This window comes from Scyliorhinus torazame, chromosome 2 (assembly GCF_047496885.1).
Source record: "Scyliorhinus torazame isolate Kashiwa2021f chromosome 2, sScyTor2.1, whole genome shotgun sequence".
Classification (NCBI taxonomy): Eukaryota; Metazoa; Chordata; class Chondrichthyes; order Carcharhiniformes; family Scyliorhinidae; genus Scyliorhinus; species Scyliorhinus torazame.
This window is the reverse complement of record NC_092708.1, coordinates 199797226-199815949: the sequence shown is the minus strand read 5'-3', so window position 1 is coordinate 199815949 and position 18724 is coordinate 199797226. Positions and strand designations below refer to the sequence as shown.

Sequence of the window (18724 nt, the reverse complement as noted above, 5' to 3'; positions counted from 1 at the left end):
GCGTCTCCTGCAACATTACCACGTCCGCCTTCAGCCCCCTAAAATGCGCGAACACGCGTGCCCTCTTGACCGGCCCATTTAACCCTCGAACATTCCAGGTGATCAGCCTAGTTGGGGGGCTCATTGCCTCCCTCCTTCGCCGATCAGCCATCCACTTTTTTGGGCCCGCCTCCAGCCCATGATCCGTGCCTCCACCGGCCCGCTCCCAGGCAGCCTCCACCCCCAACCTCCTCACTGTCCCTTGGCCCAAGCCCCTCCCTCGTCAACAGAACATTTCCCTCCCTCCCCCCAAGTAACAACACTGTAACCCAACCCCTTTGATAAACCAAACATATGCACATCGCTTCCGTGAGCTAGCCTGCCCAGCTAGCTTGGTGGCCCCCATCCCTGGTGCCGGATAGTCTCCCACCTATTGTTCCCCCCTCCCTCCCCGCTCATACAAACATACTCCAACATCAAACAGTCCCCACACAATTGCCCGACAGAAAATCACCAAAATCTAAACAAGCTCACCTCCATCCCCCAACAGTGCAAATGTAAACCTTAACTCATTCAGCTCTGCCACTGGTCCCAAATCAATACAGAAGGCGTTACAAACAGCTTCCACAAAACGAAAAACGAGAAACTTTTTTTTTAAAGAACAAAAAGAAAAAAAAACATGAACATTGCAGCAAAGTTCAAAAGTTCACAGTCCACCACCAGTCCTTTCCTTTTCACGAAATCCAGCGCGTCCTCAGGAGACTCGAAATAAAAGTGCTATACCTCCTACGTGACCCGGAGACGGGCCGGATACAACAGCCCGAACTTCACCTTTTTCTTAAAAAGGATCGACCTAATCTGGTTGAAGCCTGCTCTTCTCCTGGCCACCTCCACACTCAGGTCTTGGCAGACCCGCAGGATACTATTGTCCCACTTACAGCTCCGTGTCTGCTTGGCCCACTGTAGAATGCGCTCCTTATCCAAGTACCTGTGGAATCTCACCATCATTGCCCTCGGGGAGGGGGGGGGTGGGGGCTCCCGTTCGCAGTTTCCCCGCGAGTGCCCTGTGAGCCCTGTCCACCTCCAAGGGTCGGGAGAATGCCCCACCCCCCAGCAGCTTCTCAAACATACCTGCTATGTATGCCCCTGCATCCGCTCCTTTGGACCCCTCCGGGAGCCCAACGATTCTCAAGTTCTGACGGCGGAACCCATTCTCTAGGTCCTCCACCTTCTCCAGGAGCTTCTTCTGCTGGTCTCTCAGCGTCCCCACCTCCAACTCTACCCCAGTTTGATGTCCCTCCTGCTCAGCCAGCGCCTTCTCCACCTTCTGGATCACCTGATCTTGGGCGTTCAATGTAAGCCCAAGCCGCTCAATCGACTCTTTTATTGGTCCAAGCAGTCCCGTTTCTGCTTAGCAAAGCCTTCCTGAATAACTTGCATTAGCTGCTCCGTTGACCGCTGGGTCGACAAACCAGAGGCCCGGTCCTCCGCCATGCTGTCTCCCGCTGCAGCTTCAGCCCAAGCCTTCTCTGTCTTTCTTGTCTGCCTTTACGAGCACTTCTAGTCCTCCTCTCCATGCACCGATGTGGGAATTCAGTACACAATTGCCTCTGAATTCAGTTTTACAGTTCAAAAGTCCGGTAGAAAATCGGGGGAAAAGGTCCAAAAGTCCGACCCAAGCGGGAGCCACCAAATGTGTGACTTACTCCTTCATAGCCGCCACCGGAAGTGTTCAATGGCATCCTTGCCTGAAGGTGGGACCACATCAGAGTCATCCAGATAGGGTTTCCCCAGCATCCCCCACCCCAGCACAATTTTATCCAATTTGTAGAGTTTTAAGGTTCACTAGAAATCTTTACCTTTGAAGTATGAGGTAAAGGTTAAAAGCTGAAGCCAGTTCCACATCCCTTGTTTTTAGAAGACCAAAAGTATGCATTAAGGCATGTTGGCACTATTCCAATCATGAGAATGTTGATCACTGCAGATCCTACCTGGATCTACTATCTCTAAGAGACATTTAAGTCATTTCTCTGAACAGTTTAGAAATCAATCTACTTTTAGATGTTTTATCAAGCTATATTTTTTTGATATCAATAAGGAAATATCAGGTAGGGAGAAAAGATATTGGAGCCTGAAACATGGATAAATTCAGAAAAATCTGTCTTCAACAATGGTAATTATTTGGAACTTTGCTGGAACTCAAGAATACAAATGAGGGACTAACAGAAATGCCAATGCTTTATAATGAGCACAATTCCCATAGGTCTAGACCCATTGTGCAAGGCACAGCCGAGCTAGAAACAAAGCTATATCCATTTTCATGTGATGCTGGACACCTTTAGACCACGATGGCTAATCTTCAAAAAATGGGGTGCAGTGTCAGGATAAAGTGTTGATCATTTCAGATGAGAAACGTTTTCACTCAGATTTGTGAACCTTTGGAATTTTCTATTCCAGAGAGTTGTGGGTCCTCCACGTTTAGCATATACAAGGCTGAGATGGACAGGTTTTTGTGGGGAGCCAAGGGATATGGAGAGTGTGTGGGAAAGTGGACATGAGGCTGAAGGTTAGCCATGGTGAAGCAGGCTTGAGGGGCCGCCTGGTCTACTCCTGCTCCTATTTTTTACTGGGGTAAAAATTCAGATGTAATTGTAGCCATACAGTTGTATATTGGTATAAAATCATTCAAGCATCGTATCTCGGCCGCAGTTAATAAGTAGGCCCAGCCTTTTCATTACTCTAAAATAACCCCTGCTGAATATCAAGGCAAAACAGTATTCAATAGCTGAGAGGTCCGTTTATTTCCCTTAATTTTTGTAGTGGAAGAATATCTCCATCATAGTCTTCTTATCATAGAATCATAGAAGTTACAGTGCAGAAGGAGGCCATTCGGCCCATCGAGTCTGCACCGGCTCTTGGAAAGAGCACCCTACCGAAGCCCACACCTCCACCCTATCCCCATAACCCCATAACCCAGTAACCCCACCCAACACTAAGGGCAATTTTGGACACTAAGGGCAATTGAGCATGGCCAATCCACCTAACCTGCACATCTTTGGACTGTGGGAGGAAACCGGAGCACCCGGAGGAAACCCATGCCCACACGGGGAGAACGTGCAGATTCCACACAGTAATCTTGATCTAAGTTTACCTTTTACAAACATGCAAAAATTGACTGACAGGAAAAGGCCAGCTGGCCTATAAAGCCTATTTAACATCATAAAGGCTGAAAGCATCATGACTAAACATTTCGTCCTCCCCTGCACAACCATTCATTTTCCACTTAAAAGTGGTGTTTGTACATGTTTTCAACTTCATGATCCATGCATATTCTGGGAACTGATCTGCAGCGCAAATAAAGGGAGTTTATTTCAGTGTTATTTTTAATTTTGGAAATTTAAGGTGATGATTATCAAACTCTATTGCTATAGATTCTTCCATATAGAAAGAGAGCAGCACACTAACTCCCATCTGACAGTTGGACCAAATTTCTTGGCACTCAGTTGACAAACAAATCTCTAATTTTTGAGGTTTAACGAGTTGAAGTGTGCTAAATACGCCCTGAAAGATGAATTCTTTGCAAGAAATAATCCCCGACTCTTCAATTTAGTATGGTAACACAGTGGTTAGCACTGTTGCTTCCAGTGTCCCAGGTTTGATTCCCGGCTTGGGTCACTGTCTGTGTGGAGTCTGCACGTTCTCCCTGTGTCTGCGTGGGATTTCTCCGGGTGCTCTGCTTTCCTCCCACAAGTCCCGAAAGACACGTTAGGTAATTTGGGCATTCTGAATTCTCCCTCTGTGTCCCCGAATATGTGCCGGAATGTGGCGACTAGGGGCTTTTCACAGTAACTTCATTGCAGTGTCAATGTAAGCCTACTTGTGACAATAAAGATTATCAATGTAAGTCAACTTGTGACAATAAAGATTATAAAAGAGATTATTAAATCATATGCTTTAAAAAAGCATTTTTTTCTCAATTAAACCTGAATATTCCTGATTTTAAACAGATTTTAATTTCAGTCATAATTTTTAATACATCATTCAGGGAAATAATTTCTGAAAGTCAAAACTGTACTGAAACAGTCCTGAGAATTTGCTGAAATAAAAAGACAAGGTGCTGGAAATACTCAGCTGGAAAAAGAACATTAAAGAATGTTTGTGATGAGATGGAGACAGAAGAGATTAAATAACAAACGAGTTGGCAGTGTAAGATCAAAGGGAATGGCAATGGACAAAAGAAACAAAAGATGTGCCTAGAGGAAATGTTAATGGCAGAATGATAAATAGCTGCCATTCAAAAGCAAAAACGAAAGAAGCAAGAGTGAAATTACAAAATGTAAAGAAAAACAAACAAAATGGGGGCGGAGGTTACTGAGGGCGCTGCAATTGTTGAATTCATTGTCGAAGGCTGTGCAGGTACAGGTTGAACACTCTACCAGCCAAGTGTACTTACGATTCTGTGATGCAACACGGTGAGTCGTGGACACAGTGTTGGTGAGAACTATCTTTGATGTTGCTTCTAATAGCAACAGCATTGCAAGTACAGTTCAATCTTTACATGGAATAAGAGCTTCAGACATGTCCTAGCAGAAGGCACAATAGAAAATGGATTAATAGGGTACATTCAAATAATTCAGCCTGTTATAAGTACATAGAGATATTTTGACGTTATAAGAAGATAAGAACATAAGAACTAGGAGCAGGAGTAGGCCATCTGGCCCCTCAAGCCTGCTCCGCCATTCAATGAGATCATGGCTGATCTTTTGTGGACTCAGCTCCACTTTCCGGCCCAAGCACCATAACCCTTATCTTGCAGGCTGTTCACAGTGCAGCTGGAGCCCCTCTAATTTGGTTTATCAGATCATTGATGCTTATATATTTTTTTTACTTCTAGCACTGGAAGCTAAATGTTTAATCCTGATTAACATGCTGCAACTAAATAGGTGCTTTCACTTGGTACATAGTTGATAGCAAATTATATTAGATCAATAGGAATTTTGTATGTCAAGTTCGGTCCTCAAAATCTCCGGTTGAGCTTGTTCTCTTTTCTAGTTGGGCAAAACAGGCAGAATAGCCAGAAAGCACAAATTGTATAGTGTCATGCAGGAAGAAGCTGTGAAATCTGCATGTTGTTGGGTTTTCCATAGCAGAGCAACATATTGTGCACATTGACACTGGAGTACAAAATATTGTTTGTTCACAATTGTATTCAAACCTGAACAAATAAGATAAAGGACTCTATGTGGGATCATAACATGATACATTACAGAAGGAGGCCATTTGGCCTATTTGTGTCTTTGCCACCTCTTTGGTAAAGCTATTTAATTAACCCCACTCCCTTGTTCTTTCCTCATTCCCTGTAATTTTTTATTCCCTTCAAGTACCAAACAATTATTTTTGGAACGCTACTATTGACTGTTTCAGGCACTGCATTCCCAATTGCTGTACATAAATCAGTAATCAGTAAGAATAAAATGCTAAGGGGAGGACAAGGCATCCATGGCTGACGAGGGATGTCAAGGACAGCATAAAGGCTAAAGAAAAAGCATACAAAGTGGCGAGGATTAGTGGGAAACCAGAGGATTGTGAAGCCTTTAAAAGCGAGCAGAGGACAACTAAAAAAGCAATAAGGGGGGAGAAGATGAAGTACGAGTGCAAGCTAGCTAGTAATATAAAGGAAGATAGGAAGAGATTGTTTCAAAATATAAAAGGTAAAGGAGAGGCAAAAATAGACATTGGACCACTAGAAAATGTGGCTGGAGAAGTAATAATAGGAAACAAAGAAATGGCAGACAAACTGAATAGTTACTTTGCATCAGTCTTCACGGTGGAAGACACCAGTGGGATGCCAGAACTCCAGGAGAACCAGGGGGCAGAGGTGAGTGCAGTGACCATTATTAAGGAGAAGGTTCTGGGGAAACTGAAAAGGTCTGAAGGTGGATAAGTCACCTGGATCGGATGGACTACACCCCAGGGTCCTGAAAGAGATAGCTGAGGAAATTGTGGAGGCATTAGTGATGATTTTTCAGGAATCACTGGAGGCAGGAAGGATCCCAGAGGACTGGAAGGTGGCTAATGTAAGACCACTGTTTAAGAAGGGAGGGAGGCGGAAGACGGGAAATTATAGTCCCGTTCGCCTGACTTCGGTCATTGGGAAGATTTTAGAGTCTGTTATTAAAGATGAGATCGTGAAGTACTTGTAAGTGCATGGTAAAATAGGACTGAATCAGCACGGCATTGTCAAAGGGAGATCGTGTCTGACAAATCTGTTAGAGTTCTTTGAGGAGGTAACAAGCAAGTTAGACAAAGGAGAACCAGTGGACATGATTTATTTAGATTTCCAGAAGGCCTTTGACAAGGCGCCGCATAGGAAACTGTTAAATAAGTTAAGAGCTCATGGTGTTCAGGGTAAGATCCTGGCATGGATAGAGGATTGGCTGACTGGCAGAAGGCAAAGAATGGGGATAAAGGTGTCTTTTTCAGGATGACTAGTGGTGTGCCTCAGGGGTCTGTGCTGGGACCACAACTTTTTACAATATACATTATACAGGGGCTGTTTAGCACAGGGTTAAATCGCTGGCTTTGAAAGCAGACCAAGGCAGGCCAGCAGCACGGTTCGATTCCCGTAACAGCCTCCCCGAACAGGCGCCGGAATGTGGCGACTAGGGGCTTTTCACAGTAACTTCATTTGAAACCTACTTGTGACAATAAGCGATTTTCATTTCATTTCATTCATTCATTAATGATCTGGAAGAAGGTACTGAAGGCACTGTTGCCAAGTTTGCAGATGATACAAAGATCTGTAGAGGGACAGGTAGTATTGAGGAAGCAAGGGGGCTGCAGAAGGACTTGGACAAGCTCGGAGAGTGGGCAATGAAGCAGCAAATTAAATACAATGTGGAAAAGTGTGAGGTTATGCACTTTGGAAGGAGGAATCTAGGCATAGTCTATTTTCTAAATGGGGAAATGCTTCGGAAAGCAGAAGCACAAAGGGACTTGGGAGTCCTTGTTCATGATTCTCTTAAAGTTAATGTTGGCAGTTAAGAAGGCAAATGCATTGTTAGCATTCATGTCAAGAGGGCTAGAATATAAGACCAGGGATGTACTTCTGAGGCTGTGTAAGGCTCTGGTCAGATCCCATTTGGAGTATTGTGAGCAGTTTTGGGCCCCATATCGAAGGAAGGATGTGCTGGCCTTGGAAAAGTCCAGAGGAGGTTCACAAGAATGATCCCTGGAATGAAGAACTTGTCATATGAGGAACGTTTGAGGACTCTGGGTCTGTACTCGTTGGAGTTTAGAAGGATGAGAGGGGATCTTATTGAAACGTACAAGATACTGCGAGGCCTGGATAGTGTGGATGTGGAGAAGATGTTTCCACTTGTAGGAAAAACTAGAACCAGAGGACACCATCTCAGGTTAAAGGGACGATCCTTTAAAACAGATGAGGAATTTCTTCAGCCAGAGGATGGTGAATCTGTGGAACTCTTTGCCACAGAAGGCTGTGGAGGCCAATTCACTGAGTGTCTTTAAGACAGAGATAGATAGGTTCATGATTAATAAGGGGACCAGGGGTTATGGGGAGAAGGCAGGAGAATGGGGATGAGAAAATATCAGCCATGATTGAATGGTGGAGCAGGCTCGATGGGCCAAGTGGCCTAATTCTGCTCCTATGTCTTATGGTCTTATAACACCTCCTCCACAATAGTTCTCAAAACCGGGGCCTCGCAAGGCAGTGTACTTAGCCCCCTACTATACTCCCTGTGCACTCACAAAATTTGATTCCAACTCCATCTAAATGTTTGCTGACGACACAACCATAGTGGGCCGGATCTCGAATAATGACAAGTCAGAATACAGGAGGGAGATAGAGAACCTAGTGGAGTGGTGCAACGACAACAATCTATCCCTCAATGCCAGCAAAACTAAAGAGCTGATCATTGACTTCAGGAAGCAAAGTACTGTACAAACCCCTGTCTGCATCAACGGAGCCGAGGTGGAGATGGTTAACAGCTTCAAATTCCAAGGAGTGCACATCACCAAAAATCTGTCCTGGTCCACCCACGTCGACTCTACCACCAAGAAAGCACAACAGCGCCTATACTTCCTCAGGAAACTAAGGAAATTCGGTATGTCCACACTGACTCTTCCCAACTTTTACAGATGCACCATAGAAAGCATCCTATCTGGTTGCGTCACAGCCTGGTATGGCAACTGCTCGACCCAAGACCACAAGAAACTTCAGAGAGCCGTGAACACAGCCCAGTCCACCAAACAAACCTGCCTCCCATCCATTGAAGCCATCTACACCTCTCGCTGCCTGGGAAAAGCGGTGTCGATAGTAGCCATGATGTGGAGATGCCGGCGTTGGACTGGGGTGAGCACAGTACGAAGTCTTACAACACCAGGTTAAAGTCCAGCAGGTTTGTTTCGATGTCACTAGCTTTCGGAGCGCTGCTCCTTCCTCAGGTGAATGAAGAGGTCTGTTCCAGAAACACATATATAGACAAATTCAAAGATGCCAAACAATGCTAGGAATGCGAGCATTAGCAGGTGATTAAATCTTTACAGATCCAGAGATGGGGTAACCCCAGGTTAAAGAGGTGTAAATTGTATCAAGCCAGGACAGTTGGTAGGATTTTGCAGGCCAGATGGTGGGGGATGAATGTAATGCAACATGAATCCCAGGTCCCGGTTGAGGCCGCACTCCTGTGCGGAACTTGGCTATAAGTTTCTGCTCGGCGATTCTGCATTGTCGCGGGTCCTGAAGGCCGCCTTGGAGAACGCTTACCCGGAGATCAGAGGCTGAATGCCCTTGACTGCTGAAGTGTTCCCCGACTGGAAGGGAACACCCCCACTACTTGCCTTCAAACAACCGCGCAACCTCAAACGAACCATTGTTTGCAGCAAACTACCCAGTCTTCAGAACAGTGACCACGACACCACACAACCCTGTCATGGCAATCTCTGCAAGACGTGCCAGATCATTGACATGGATACCACTATTACACGTGAGAACACCACCCACCAGGTACGGTTGAGGCCGCACTCATGTGTGCGGAACTTGGCTATAAGTTTCTGCTCGGCGATTCTGCGTTGTCGCGGGTCCTGAAGGCCGCCTTGGAGAACGCTTACCCGGAGATCAGAGGCTGAATGCCCTTGACTGCTGAAGTGTTCCCCAACTGGAAGGGAACATTCCTGCCTGGTGATTGTCGCACAATGTCCGTTCATTCGTTGTCGCAGCGTCTGCATGGTCTCGCCAATGTACCACGCTTCGGGACATCCTTTCCTGCAGCGTATGAGGTAGACAACGTTGGCCGAGTCGCACGAGTATGTACCGCGTACCTGGTGGGTGGTGTTCTCACGTGTAATGGTGGTATCCATGTCGATGATCTGGCACGTCTTGCAGAGATTGCCATGGCAGGGTTGTGTGGTGTCGTGGTCACTGTTCTGAAGGTCACTGTTCTGAAGGCTGGGTAGTTTGCTGCAAACAATGGCTTGTTTGAGGTCGCGCGGTTGTTTGAAGGCAAGTAGTGGGGGTGTGGGGATGACCTTGGCAAGATGTTCATCCTCATCGATGACGTGTTGAAGGCTGTGAAGAAGATGTCGTAGTTTCTCCGCTCCGGGAAAGTACTGGACGACGAAGGGTATTCTGTCGGTTGTGTCCCTTGTTTGTCTTCTGAGGAGGTCGGTGCGGTTCCTCAGAAGACAAACATGGGACACAACCGACAGAATACCCTTCGTCGTCCAGTACTTTCCCGGAGCGGAGAAACTACGACATCTTCTTCACAGCCTTCAACACGTCATCGATGAAGATGAACATCTTGCCAAGGTCATCCCCACACCCCCACTACTTGCCTTCAAACAACTGCGCAACCTCAAACAAACCATTGTTTGCAGCAAACTACCCAGCCTTCAGAACAGTGACCACGACACCACACAACCCTGCCATGCAATCTCTGCAAGACGTGCCAGATCATCGACATGGATACCACCATTACACGTGAGAACACCACCCACCAGGTACGCGGTACATACTCGTGCGACTCGGCCAACGTTGTCTACCTCATACGCTGCAGGAAAGGATGTCCCGAAGCGTGGTACATTGGCGAGACCATGCAGACGCTGCGACAACGAATGAACGGACATTGTGCAACAATCACCAGGCAGGAATGTTCCCTTCCAGTCGGGGAACACTTCAGCAGTCAAGGTCATTCAGCCTCTGATCTCCGGGCAAGCGTTCTCCAAGGCGGCCTTCAGGTCGCGCGACAACGCAGAATGCCGAGCAGAAGCTTATAGCCAAGTTGCGCACACATGAGTGCGGCCTCAACCGGGACCTGGAATTCATGTTGCATTACATTCATCCCCCACCATCTGGCCTGCGAAATCCTACCAACTGTCCTGGCTTGACACAATTCACACCTCTTTAACCTGGGGTTACCCCATCTCTGGATCTGTAAAGATTTAATCACCTGCTAATGCTCGCATTCCAAGCATTGTCTGGCATCTTTGAATCTGTCTATATATATATATATATATATATATATATATGTTTCTGGAGCATACCTCTTCATTCACCTGAGGAAGGAGCAGCGCTCCGAAAGCTAGTGACATCGAAACAAACCTGTTGGACTTTAACCTGGCGTTGTAAAACTTCTTACTGTGCTCACCGCAGTCCAACGCCGGCATCTCCACATCATGAAGGAATATGGTTTACGATGCAAAACTTGTTTACTTGCATTTCAGAAAAAAGACTGACATGTTTTTTTCATTTCAAATCCAGGGCAGAGTTTGATTCTGCAGCCAATGTCATTGAAGTCCATCTTCATCTGGGTCCTGAATATAAGTTTGAAAATGGTGCCCTTCATCCAGCTTCCTCCCAGAAAGACAGTGTGTTGACAATAACCATTGATAGGAGGAAAGCGCTTGGTGATCTCAGACAGGCTATTTTCCAGGTAAGTGCAGAATATTGGGCTAATGCCAATATGATGTATCCTGGAATAGAATCATTACAGTGCAGAAGAAGACCATTTGGCCCATCAAATCTGTACCGACACTCTGAAAGTGCTCCCACATCCCCACCCTACCCCATAACCCAATAGCCCCACCTAACCTAACCTTTTGGACACTAGGGGAAATTTAGCATGGCTAATCCATCTAACCTGCATATCTTTGGACTGTGGGAGGAAACCGGAGCACCCAGAGGAAACCCAAGCAGACACGTTGAGAATGTACAAAGTCCATACAGATAGTGATCCAAGCTGGGAATTGATCCCGGGTCCCTGACGCTGTAAGGCAGCAGTGCAAACTACTGTGCCACCATGCCGCCCCAAAGCTGTAACCTATTTGTTATAAACCACTGCTTTGCTAAATTCACATAGAATAATACAGCAGACAAGTGCGCTATCCTGCTTATCATTGCCTGTGCTTGCTCTTTATGGGAGCTATCCAAATAGTTCTAGTTCTCTTCTCTTTCCCCATAGCCCTGCAAATTACTCCTTTTTTTATATACTCAATTCCCGTCAGAAAGTTGGGTTGAAGGCAGGATTCTGAGACCGGAAATTCCTGCCAAAGGTCAATGGATCTCTAAGTGATTCGTAAAATTGTCCGTCCTGTTCACGGCGATTCCCGTGGAGAACGGGACCGGAACATTTACACCTCAATCCGCTTCTACATACCTTTTTGGCACTCTTATCAACTCAGTGCATGAAAAAATTATCTCCCTTTCCTGGATTTGTTTTTGCCAATTATCTTAAATCCTCTGTTCTGACTTTGAAGTGTATTTTTTTAATTAGGAAGGAGCAAAATCAAGTTCTTCATAGTTGAAATTCCGTAGGATGCTTTTTTAAGTCACTATTTTGCACAGGTGTATCAACAGGTTAATAATCCTGATAAAATAGTGCAAGCAGGAGGTTTCCATCAGTGCCATAACAGTGGTGCTCAGCAGATTTTCAGGACCACTGCGAAGTTTCACTATAACAGTTTAGAAGGACCACATAATCCAGTGCATGTAACTAAACAGAGGTTAATTAATGTAGACACTAAGGTTAACAAGAATGACAGAAAACAATTGCCTTTAAACTCACAATGTGCATAGGAGTAATGACCCCAGCTAAAGCACGTCATCATAGATGAGTGAATGAAATCAGATTTTTGTTGCAGATTGATTTTATGAAGATTTATTAGAGTAACGAGTAGATGATCTGTAGTATTGGTCATAGTGAGTAGAAGGACACTTAATATTGATTAGAGTGATATGAAAGGAGGAAGACTGGCATTTATATACATCATTCGTTCTCAGCACAGCTCAAAATATTTTAATAGCCAATGAAATATATTGAAGTGTAGTCATTGTCGCAATGCAGGAAATGCTGCAACAATTTACGTACAGCGAGGTCTAAGACAAGGGATATGCTATCTGAAAATCTGTTTATAAATTATAATTCTTTTAAAATAGTACAAGCAGAAGGTTTACATCAGTGATATAACAGTAGTTCAGCAGATTTTCAGGACACTGTGAAGTTGGACTATAACAGATTAGAAGGACCATCACTACATAATCCAGTACATGTAACTAAACAGAGATCCATTGACCTCGGGCAGGAGTTGCCAGTCTCGGAATCCTGCCTCAACCTAACTTTCTGACGAGAATTGAGTCTATGCAAAAAGGAGAAATTTGCAGGGCTATCGGGAAAGAGCAGAGAACTAGAATTAATTGGATAGCTCCTGTAAAGTGTAAGCACAGGCAATGATAACTGAGGGATAAATGCTGGTCAGGATAATGCGGAGAAATCCCCCTGATCTTCTTTCAAATGGTACCATGGAATCTTCTACATCTGCCTGAGAAGGCAAATTTTGTGCACAAATTCCTGCAGTGTGATTTGAACCCAACACCTTCTGACTCATGAGGTGAGAAACAAGAATTTTAAAAATCCAGGGCAGTTTGGGGAAATTAATCTGAGAAATCCCTCTCCAACCCACCTAAGCAATCAAAATTAGTCCAAGAGATCATTCTGGCCCTAATTGCCCTATGCTACCCACCGTAAAGACGTGATGTGGGCATCACGGTAGCACAGTTGTTAGCACTTACTTCACAGCTCCAGGGTCCCAGGTTCGATTCCCGGCTTGGGTCACTGCAGAGTCTGCACAATCTCCCTGTGTCTGTGTGGGTTTCCTCAGGGTGCTCCGGTTTCCTCCCACAAATCCTGAAAGACGTGCTGTTAGGTGAATTGGACATTCTAAATTCTCCCTCCGTGTACCCGAACAGGTACCGGAATGTGGCGACTAGGAGCCTTTCACAGTAGCTTCATTGCAGTGTTAATGTAAGCCTACTTGTGACACTAATAAAGATTATTATTATGTCTACTCCAGTCAAAAACAGGCCTGGATCTCTCTTGAAGGAGACCTGCAAATTGCTGACAACTGGAAGATATGGTAGTATATTCCAGATGTGCATATTATCTGGTAAAAGAACCACCTCCTGATGTTTAATCCAGATCTTGCTTTAAATAATTTAAAATTGAGACACTTCCTTCCCCCAGTCCACCCGTATGTATTTAATTGGAGCAAACTAGCCCCTTCATCTTTTTATAAACCTTAATCAAATCAGCCTTAACTTAAATGCTTATCTAACGTGTAGAGCCCCAGCTCTCTTTGTCTGTCTAGACAACTAAGATGCTTTACACGGGAATTAGTGTTGTGGCCCTCCTGAGTGCCCTTTTCAAAATATCTCCATCACCATGTGAGTAATCCAAATAAAACCTGACCAGTTTTGTGAACAAGAATAAAATAATATGTCTCACCTTATAATGATTGAATGCATCTTATAACAAATGAATGAATGCATCTTACAATCAATGAATGGATGCAACCCATTGCCCAAGTGTTTGAATCATTGATTCACCATTGAACATTCGCCATTGTTCATAAAGCTTTAACTATGTATGGACTAACACATTCCTTTCCTTTGACTTAGAATCATAGAATCCCGACACTGCAGAAAGAGGTCATTTGGCCCATCAAGTCTGTACTGGCCCTCTGAAAGAGCACCCCAGCCAGTCCCACTATCCCGCCCTATCCCTGGAATCCTACATAACCTTTTGGACACGAGGGGGAAATTTAGCACAGCCAATCCACCTAACATGCATACTTTTAGACTTCTTTGGACTTGGGACTGGTTTATATTCAACACTTTTTTTCTTTACTTCTGTCATCACCACTTGTTAGATTTGGCAATTACCAAATTGTTCCAAATTGTCTTCCATTTTAGTGAAGTTTGCTCTTCTGAAATTTGGGATAGGTCGTAGATTATAGGCACCTTTAGTTCTACTAGCCAATTTAAACAATTTGAAGGTGTGGTGAGAGTCGGTAGAAGAGTGAAGTGGATAAGCCACAGTGCTCAAAATAAGTTCATTATGTAAGGAGCATGGTGGATGATAGCAGGGGGCTTAAAATTTAAACAGCAGAGTTTCAGGGAATGGGAGAAAAGTCTTAAATGGATGAGAAAATTAATCAATAATTTTTTAAAAAAAATGTTTTATTGAAATTTTTTCGATCAAAATTTTTACCCCTTACAGAACAAACATAACAGTAAAGAAAGTTTAACAATAAACAAATGGCTAATCAACATGGTAATATAATCATTTAACATAAACTAAAACTTCCACCCCCCCCCCCCCCCCCCCCGGGTTGCTGCTGCTGGTCATCTGTCTTCCCTCTAACGTTCCTCTAGGTAGTCGAGGAATGGCTGTCACCGCCTGGTGAACCCTTGAGCCGATCCTCTCAGGGCAAACTTTATCTGCCAGTTTTATGAACCCCGCCATATCGTTTACCCAGGCCTCCAGTCCGGGGGGGTTTCGCCTCCTTCCACATGAGTAGAATCCTACGCCGGGCTACTAGGGACGCAAAGGCCACAACGTCAGCCTCTTTTGCCTCCTGCACTCCCGGCTCATCCGCAACTCCAAATAGAGCTAGCCCCCAGCCTGGTTTGACCCGGGCCTTCACCACCTTAAAAATCACTCCCGTCACTCCCTTCCAATACCCCTCCAGTGCCGGGCACGACCAAAACATATGTGCGTGGTTTGCCGGGCTTCCGCCGCACCTCCCACAGTTGTCCTCCACACCAAAGAACCTGCTCAGTCTTGCTCCCGTTATGTGTGCTCTATGTAGCACCTTGAATTGAATCAGGCTAAGCCTGGCGCATGAGGAAGAGGAATTTACCCTGCTTAGGGCATCAGCCCACATACCCTCCTCTATCTCCTCCCCTAGCTCTTCTTCCCACTTTCCTTTTAGTTCGCCCACCAACTCCTCCCCCTCTTCCCTCATCTCTCGGTATATCTCTGACACCTTGCCCTCTCCGACCCACACCCCCGAAAGCACTCTGTCCTGAATCCCCTGTACCGGGAGCAGCGGAAATTCCCTCACCTGTTGTCTAGTGAACGCCCTCACCTGCATATATCTAAGGAAGTTTCCCCGGGGCAACTTATACTTTTCCTCCAATGCTCCCAAGCTCGCAAACGTCCCATCTATAAATAAATCTCCCACCCTCCTAATTCCCAACTGGTGCCAGCTCTGAAATGCTCCTTCCATTCTTCCTGGGGCAAACCTATGGTTGTTCCTGATTGGGGACCCCACCAGGGCTCCCCGCACACCTCTCTGTCGCCTCCATTGTCCCCAGATAGTCAATGTTGCCGCCACCACCGGGTTCGTGGTAAACTTTTTTGGTGAGAACGGTAGCGGCGCCGTCACCAGCGCCTCTAAGCTCGTCCCTTTACAGGACTTTCTCTCCAGTCTTTTCCACGCCGCTCCCTCTCCCTCCATCATCCATTTACGAATCATCGCCACATTGGCGGCCCAATAGTAGTCGCCCAAATTCGGTAGCGCCAATCCTCCTCTGTCCCTGCTACGTTGTAGGAACCCCCTCCTTACACTCGGGACTTTCCCTGCCCACACGAAGCTCGTGATGCTCCTGTCTATTTTTTTGAAAAAGGTCTTAGTGATTAGTATAGGGAGACATTGAAATACAAATAAGAACCTCGGGAGGACCATCATCTTAATTGCCTGCACTCTGCCCGCCAGTGACAGAGGCTGCATGTCCCACCTCTTGAAGTCCTCCTCCATTTGTTCTACCAATCGTGTCAGATTAAGTCTGTGCAAGGTTCCCCAGCTCCTAGCGATCTGAATCCCCAGGTATCGGAAGTTTCTTTCCACTTTCCTTAGAGGCAGGCCTTCTATCTCTCTACTCTGGTCCCCTGGGTGTATCACAAATAGTTCACTCTTCCCCATGTTGAGCCTATATCCCGAGAAATCTCCGAACTCCCTCAACATCCGCATAACCTCTATCATCCCCCCCGCTGGGTCCGACACATACAACAGTAGGTCATCCGCGTATAGCGAGACTCGGTGTTCTTCTCCCCCTCTAATCACCCCTCTCCATTTCCTGGAGTCTCTCAACGCCATGGCCAGAGGTTCAATTGCCAACGCGAACAACAGTGGAGACAGCGGGCATCCCTGTCTTGTTCCCCTATATAATCGGAAATACTCCGATCTTTGCCGACCCGTGACTACACTTGTCGTTGGGGCCCCATAAAGAAGTTTGACCCAGCTAATAAACCCGTTCCCGAACCCAAACCTCCTTAACACCTCCCATAAATACTCCCACTCCACCCTATCAAATGCCTTCTCTGCATCCATTGCCGCCACTATCTCTGCCTCCCCCTCCACTGGGGGCATCATTATCACCCCTAATAGTCGTCTCACGTTAACATTCAGTTGTCTCCCTTTTACGAACCTTGTCTGGTCTTCGTGCACTACCCCCGGGACACAGTCCTCTATCCTCGATGCCAGTACCTTTGCCAGCAATTTGGTGTCCACATTCAATAATGAAATAGGTCTATAGGACCCGCACTGCAACGGATCTTTATCCCTCTTCAAAATTAGCGATATCGTCGCCTCCGACGTTGTCGGGGGTAAAGTCCCTCCTTCCCTTGCCTCATTGAACGTCCTCACCAACAACGGGGCCAACAAGTCCACATATTTTCTATAAAATTCCACCGGGAACCCGTCTGGTCCCGGAGCCTTCCCTGCTTGCATGTTCCCCAGCCCCTTAATAACCTCGTCCACCCCAATCGGTGCCCCCAGGCCTTCCACCTCCTGCTCCTCCACCCTCGGGAACCTCAATTGATCCAGGAACTGCCGCATCCCCTCCTCTCCCTCTGGGGGTTGGGACCTATACAGTCCCTCATAAAAGGTCTTGAACACCTCATTTATCTTCCCTGCTCTTCGCACCGTGGCTCCCTTTTCGTCTCTAATTCCCCCTATCTCCCTCGCCGCTGTCCTCTTTCGCAACTGATGAGCCAGCAGGCGACTAGCCTTTTCCCCATATTCATACCTCCTCCCCTGTGCCTTCCTCCACAGCACCTCCGCCTTTCTGGTGGTCAGGAGGTCAAACTCCGTCTGGAGTCGTCTCCTCTCCCTGTACAGTCCCTCCTCCGGGGTCTCTGCAAATTCCCTATCCACCCTTAAAATCTCCCCCAGTAATCTTTCCCTTTCCTTGGCCTCTGTTTTCCCTTTGTGGGCCCCAATGGAGATCAGCTCTCCTCTGACCACCGCTTTTAGTGCTTCCCATACCACTCCCACACGGACCTCCCCGTCGCCATTGACCTCCAGGTATCTCTCAATACACCCCCGCACTCTTCCACACACTCCCTCGTCCGCCATCAATCCCACATCTAATTGCCAGAGTGCTCTCTGCTCCCTTTCCTCTCCAAGTTCCAGGTCCACCCAGTGTGGGGCATGGTCCGAAACCGCTATGGCTGAATACTCAGCTTCTTCCACCCTTGAGATCAACGACCTTCCCAAAACAAAAAAATCTATCCGGGAGTACACTTTATGGACATGGGAGAAGAAGGAGAACTCCCTGGCCCTCGGTCTAAGAAATCGCCATGGATCCACTCCCTCCATTTGGTCCATAAACCCCTTGAGCACCTTGGCCGCTGCCGGCCTTCTTCCGGTCTTTGAGCTGGATCTATCTAGCCCTGGGTCCAGCACGGTATTGAAGTCCCCTCCCAATATCAAGTTTCCTACCTCCAGGTCCGGTATACGACCCAGCATCCGTCTCATAAATCCCGCATCGTCCCAATTCGGGGCATATACATTAACCAACACGACCTCCATTCCCTCCAGCCTGCCACTCACCATTACATATCTACCTCCGCTATCTGCTACGATGTTCTTTGCTTCAAATGCTACCCGTTTCCCCACCAATATGGCCACGCCTCTATTCTTTGCATCTAGTCCTGAGTGGAACACCTGTCCCACCCATCCTTTCCTTAACCTAACTTGGTCCGCCACCTTCAGGTGCGTCTCTTGGAGCATAGCCACGTCTGCCCTTAGTCCTTTCAAATGCGCGAGCACTCGGGCCCTTTTAATCGGTCCGTTCAGGCCTCTCACGTTCCACGTGATCAGCCTCACTAGGGGGCTACCTGCCCCCCTCCCGTGTCGACTAGCCATCACCTTCTCTAGGCCTGTCCCATATCCCGTCTCCGCGCTCCCACTCGCTCCCCAGGCGTCGCATTCCATCCCCGTCCACCCACTCTTTAGCCATTTCCTTTTTGATTTCCGCAGCAGCAACCCAGTTGGCCCCCCCCCCCCCCCAGATCCCTTTCTAGCGTGATTGCTCCCCCCATATTACTTCCGCAATTCAGCTGACTTCAACTGACCCCGGCTACTCCTGCTCACTCCTTGACCC

The 18724-nt window shown here is 46.7% G+C and overlaps 1 protein-coding gene across 3 annotated transcripts in view; it reads left to right on the top strand.

The window, feature by feature from the left end:
• usp40 (ubiquitin specific peptidase 40) overlaps positions 1–18724 on the top strand; it is a 199627-nt gene that overhangs the window by 91262 nt on the left and 89641 nt on the right. For all 3 annotated transcript variants that reach the window (XM_072482533.1, XM_072482540.1, XM_072482550.1), the window contains one exon: positions 10760–10931. In XM_072482533.1, the coding sequence (XP_072338634.1) occupies positions 10760–10931 (172 nt within the window). The remainder of the gene's footprint in view (positions 1–10759; positions 10932–18724) is intronic.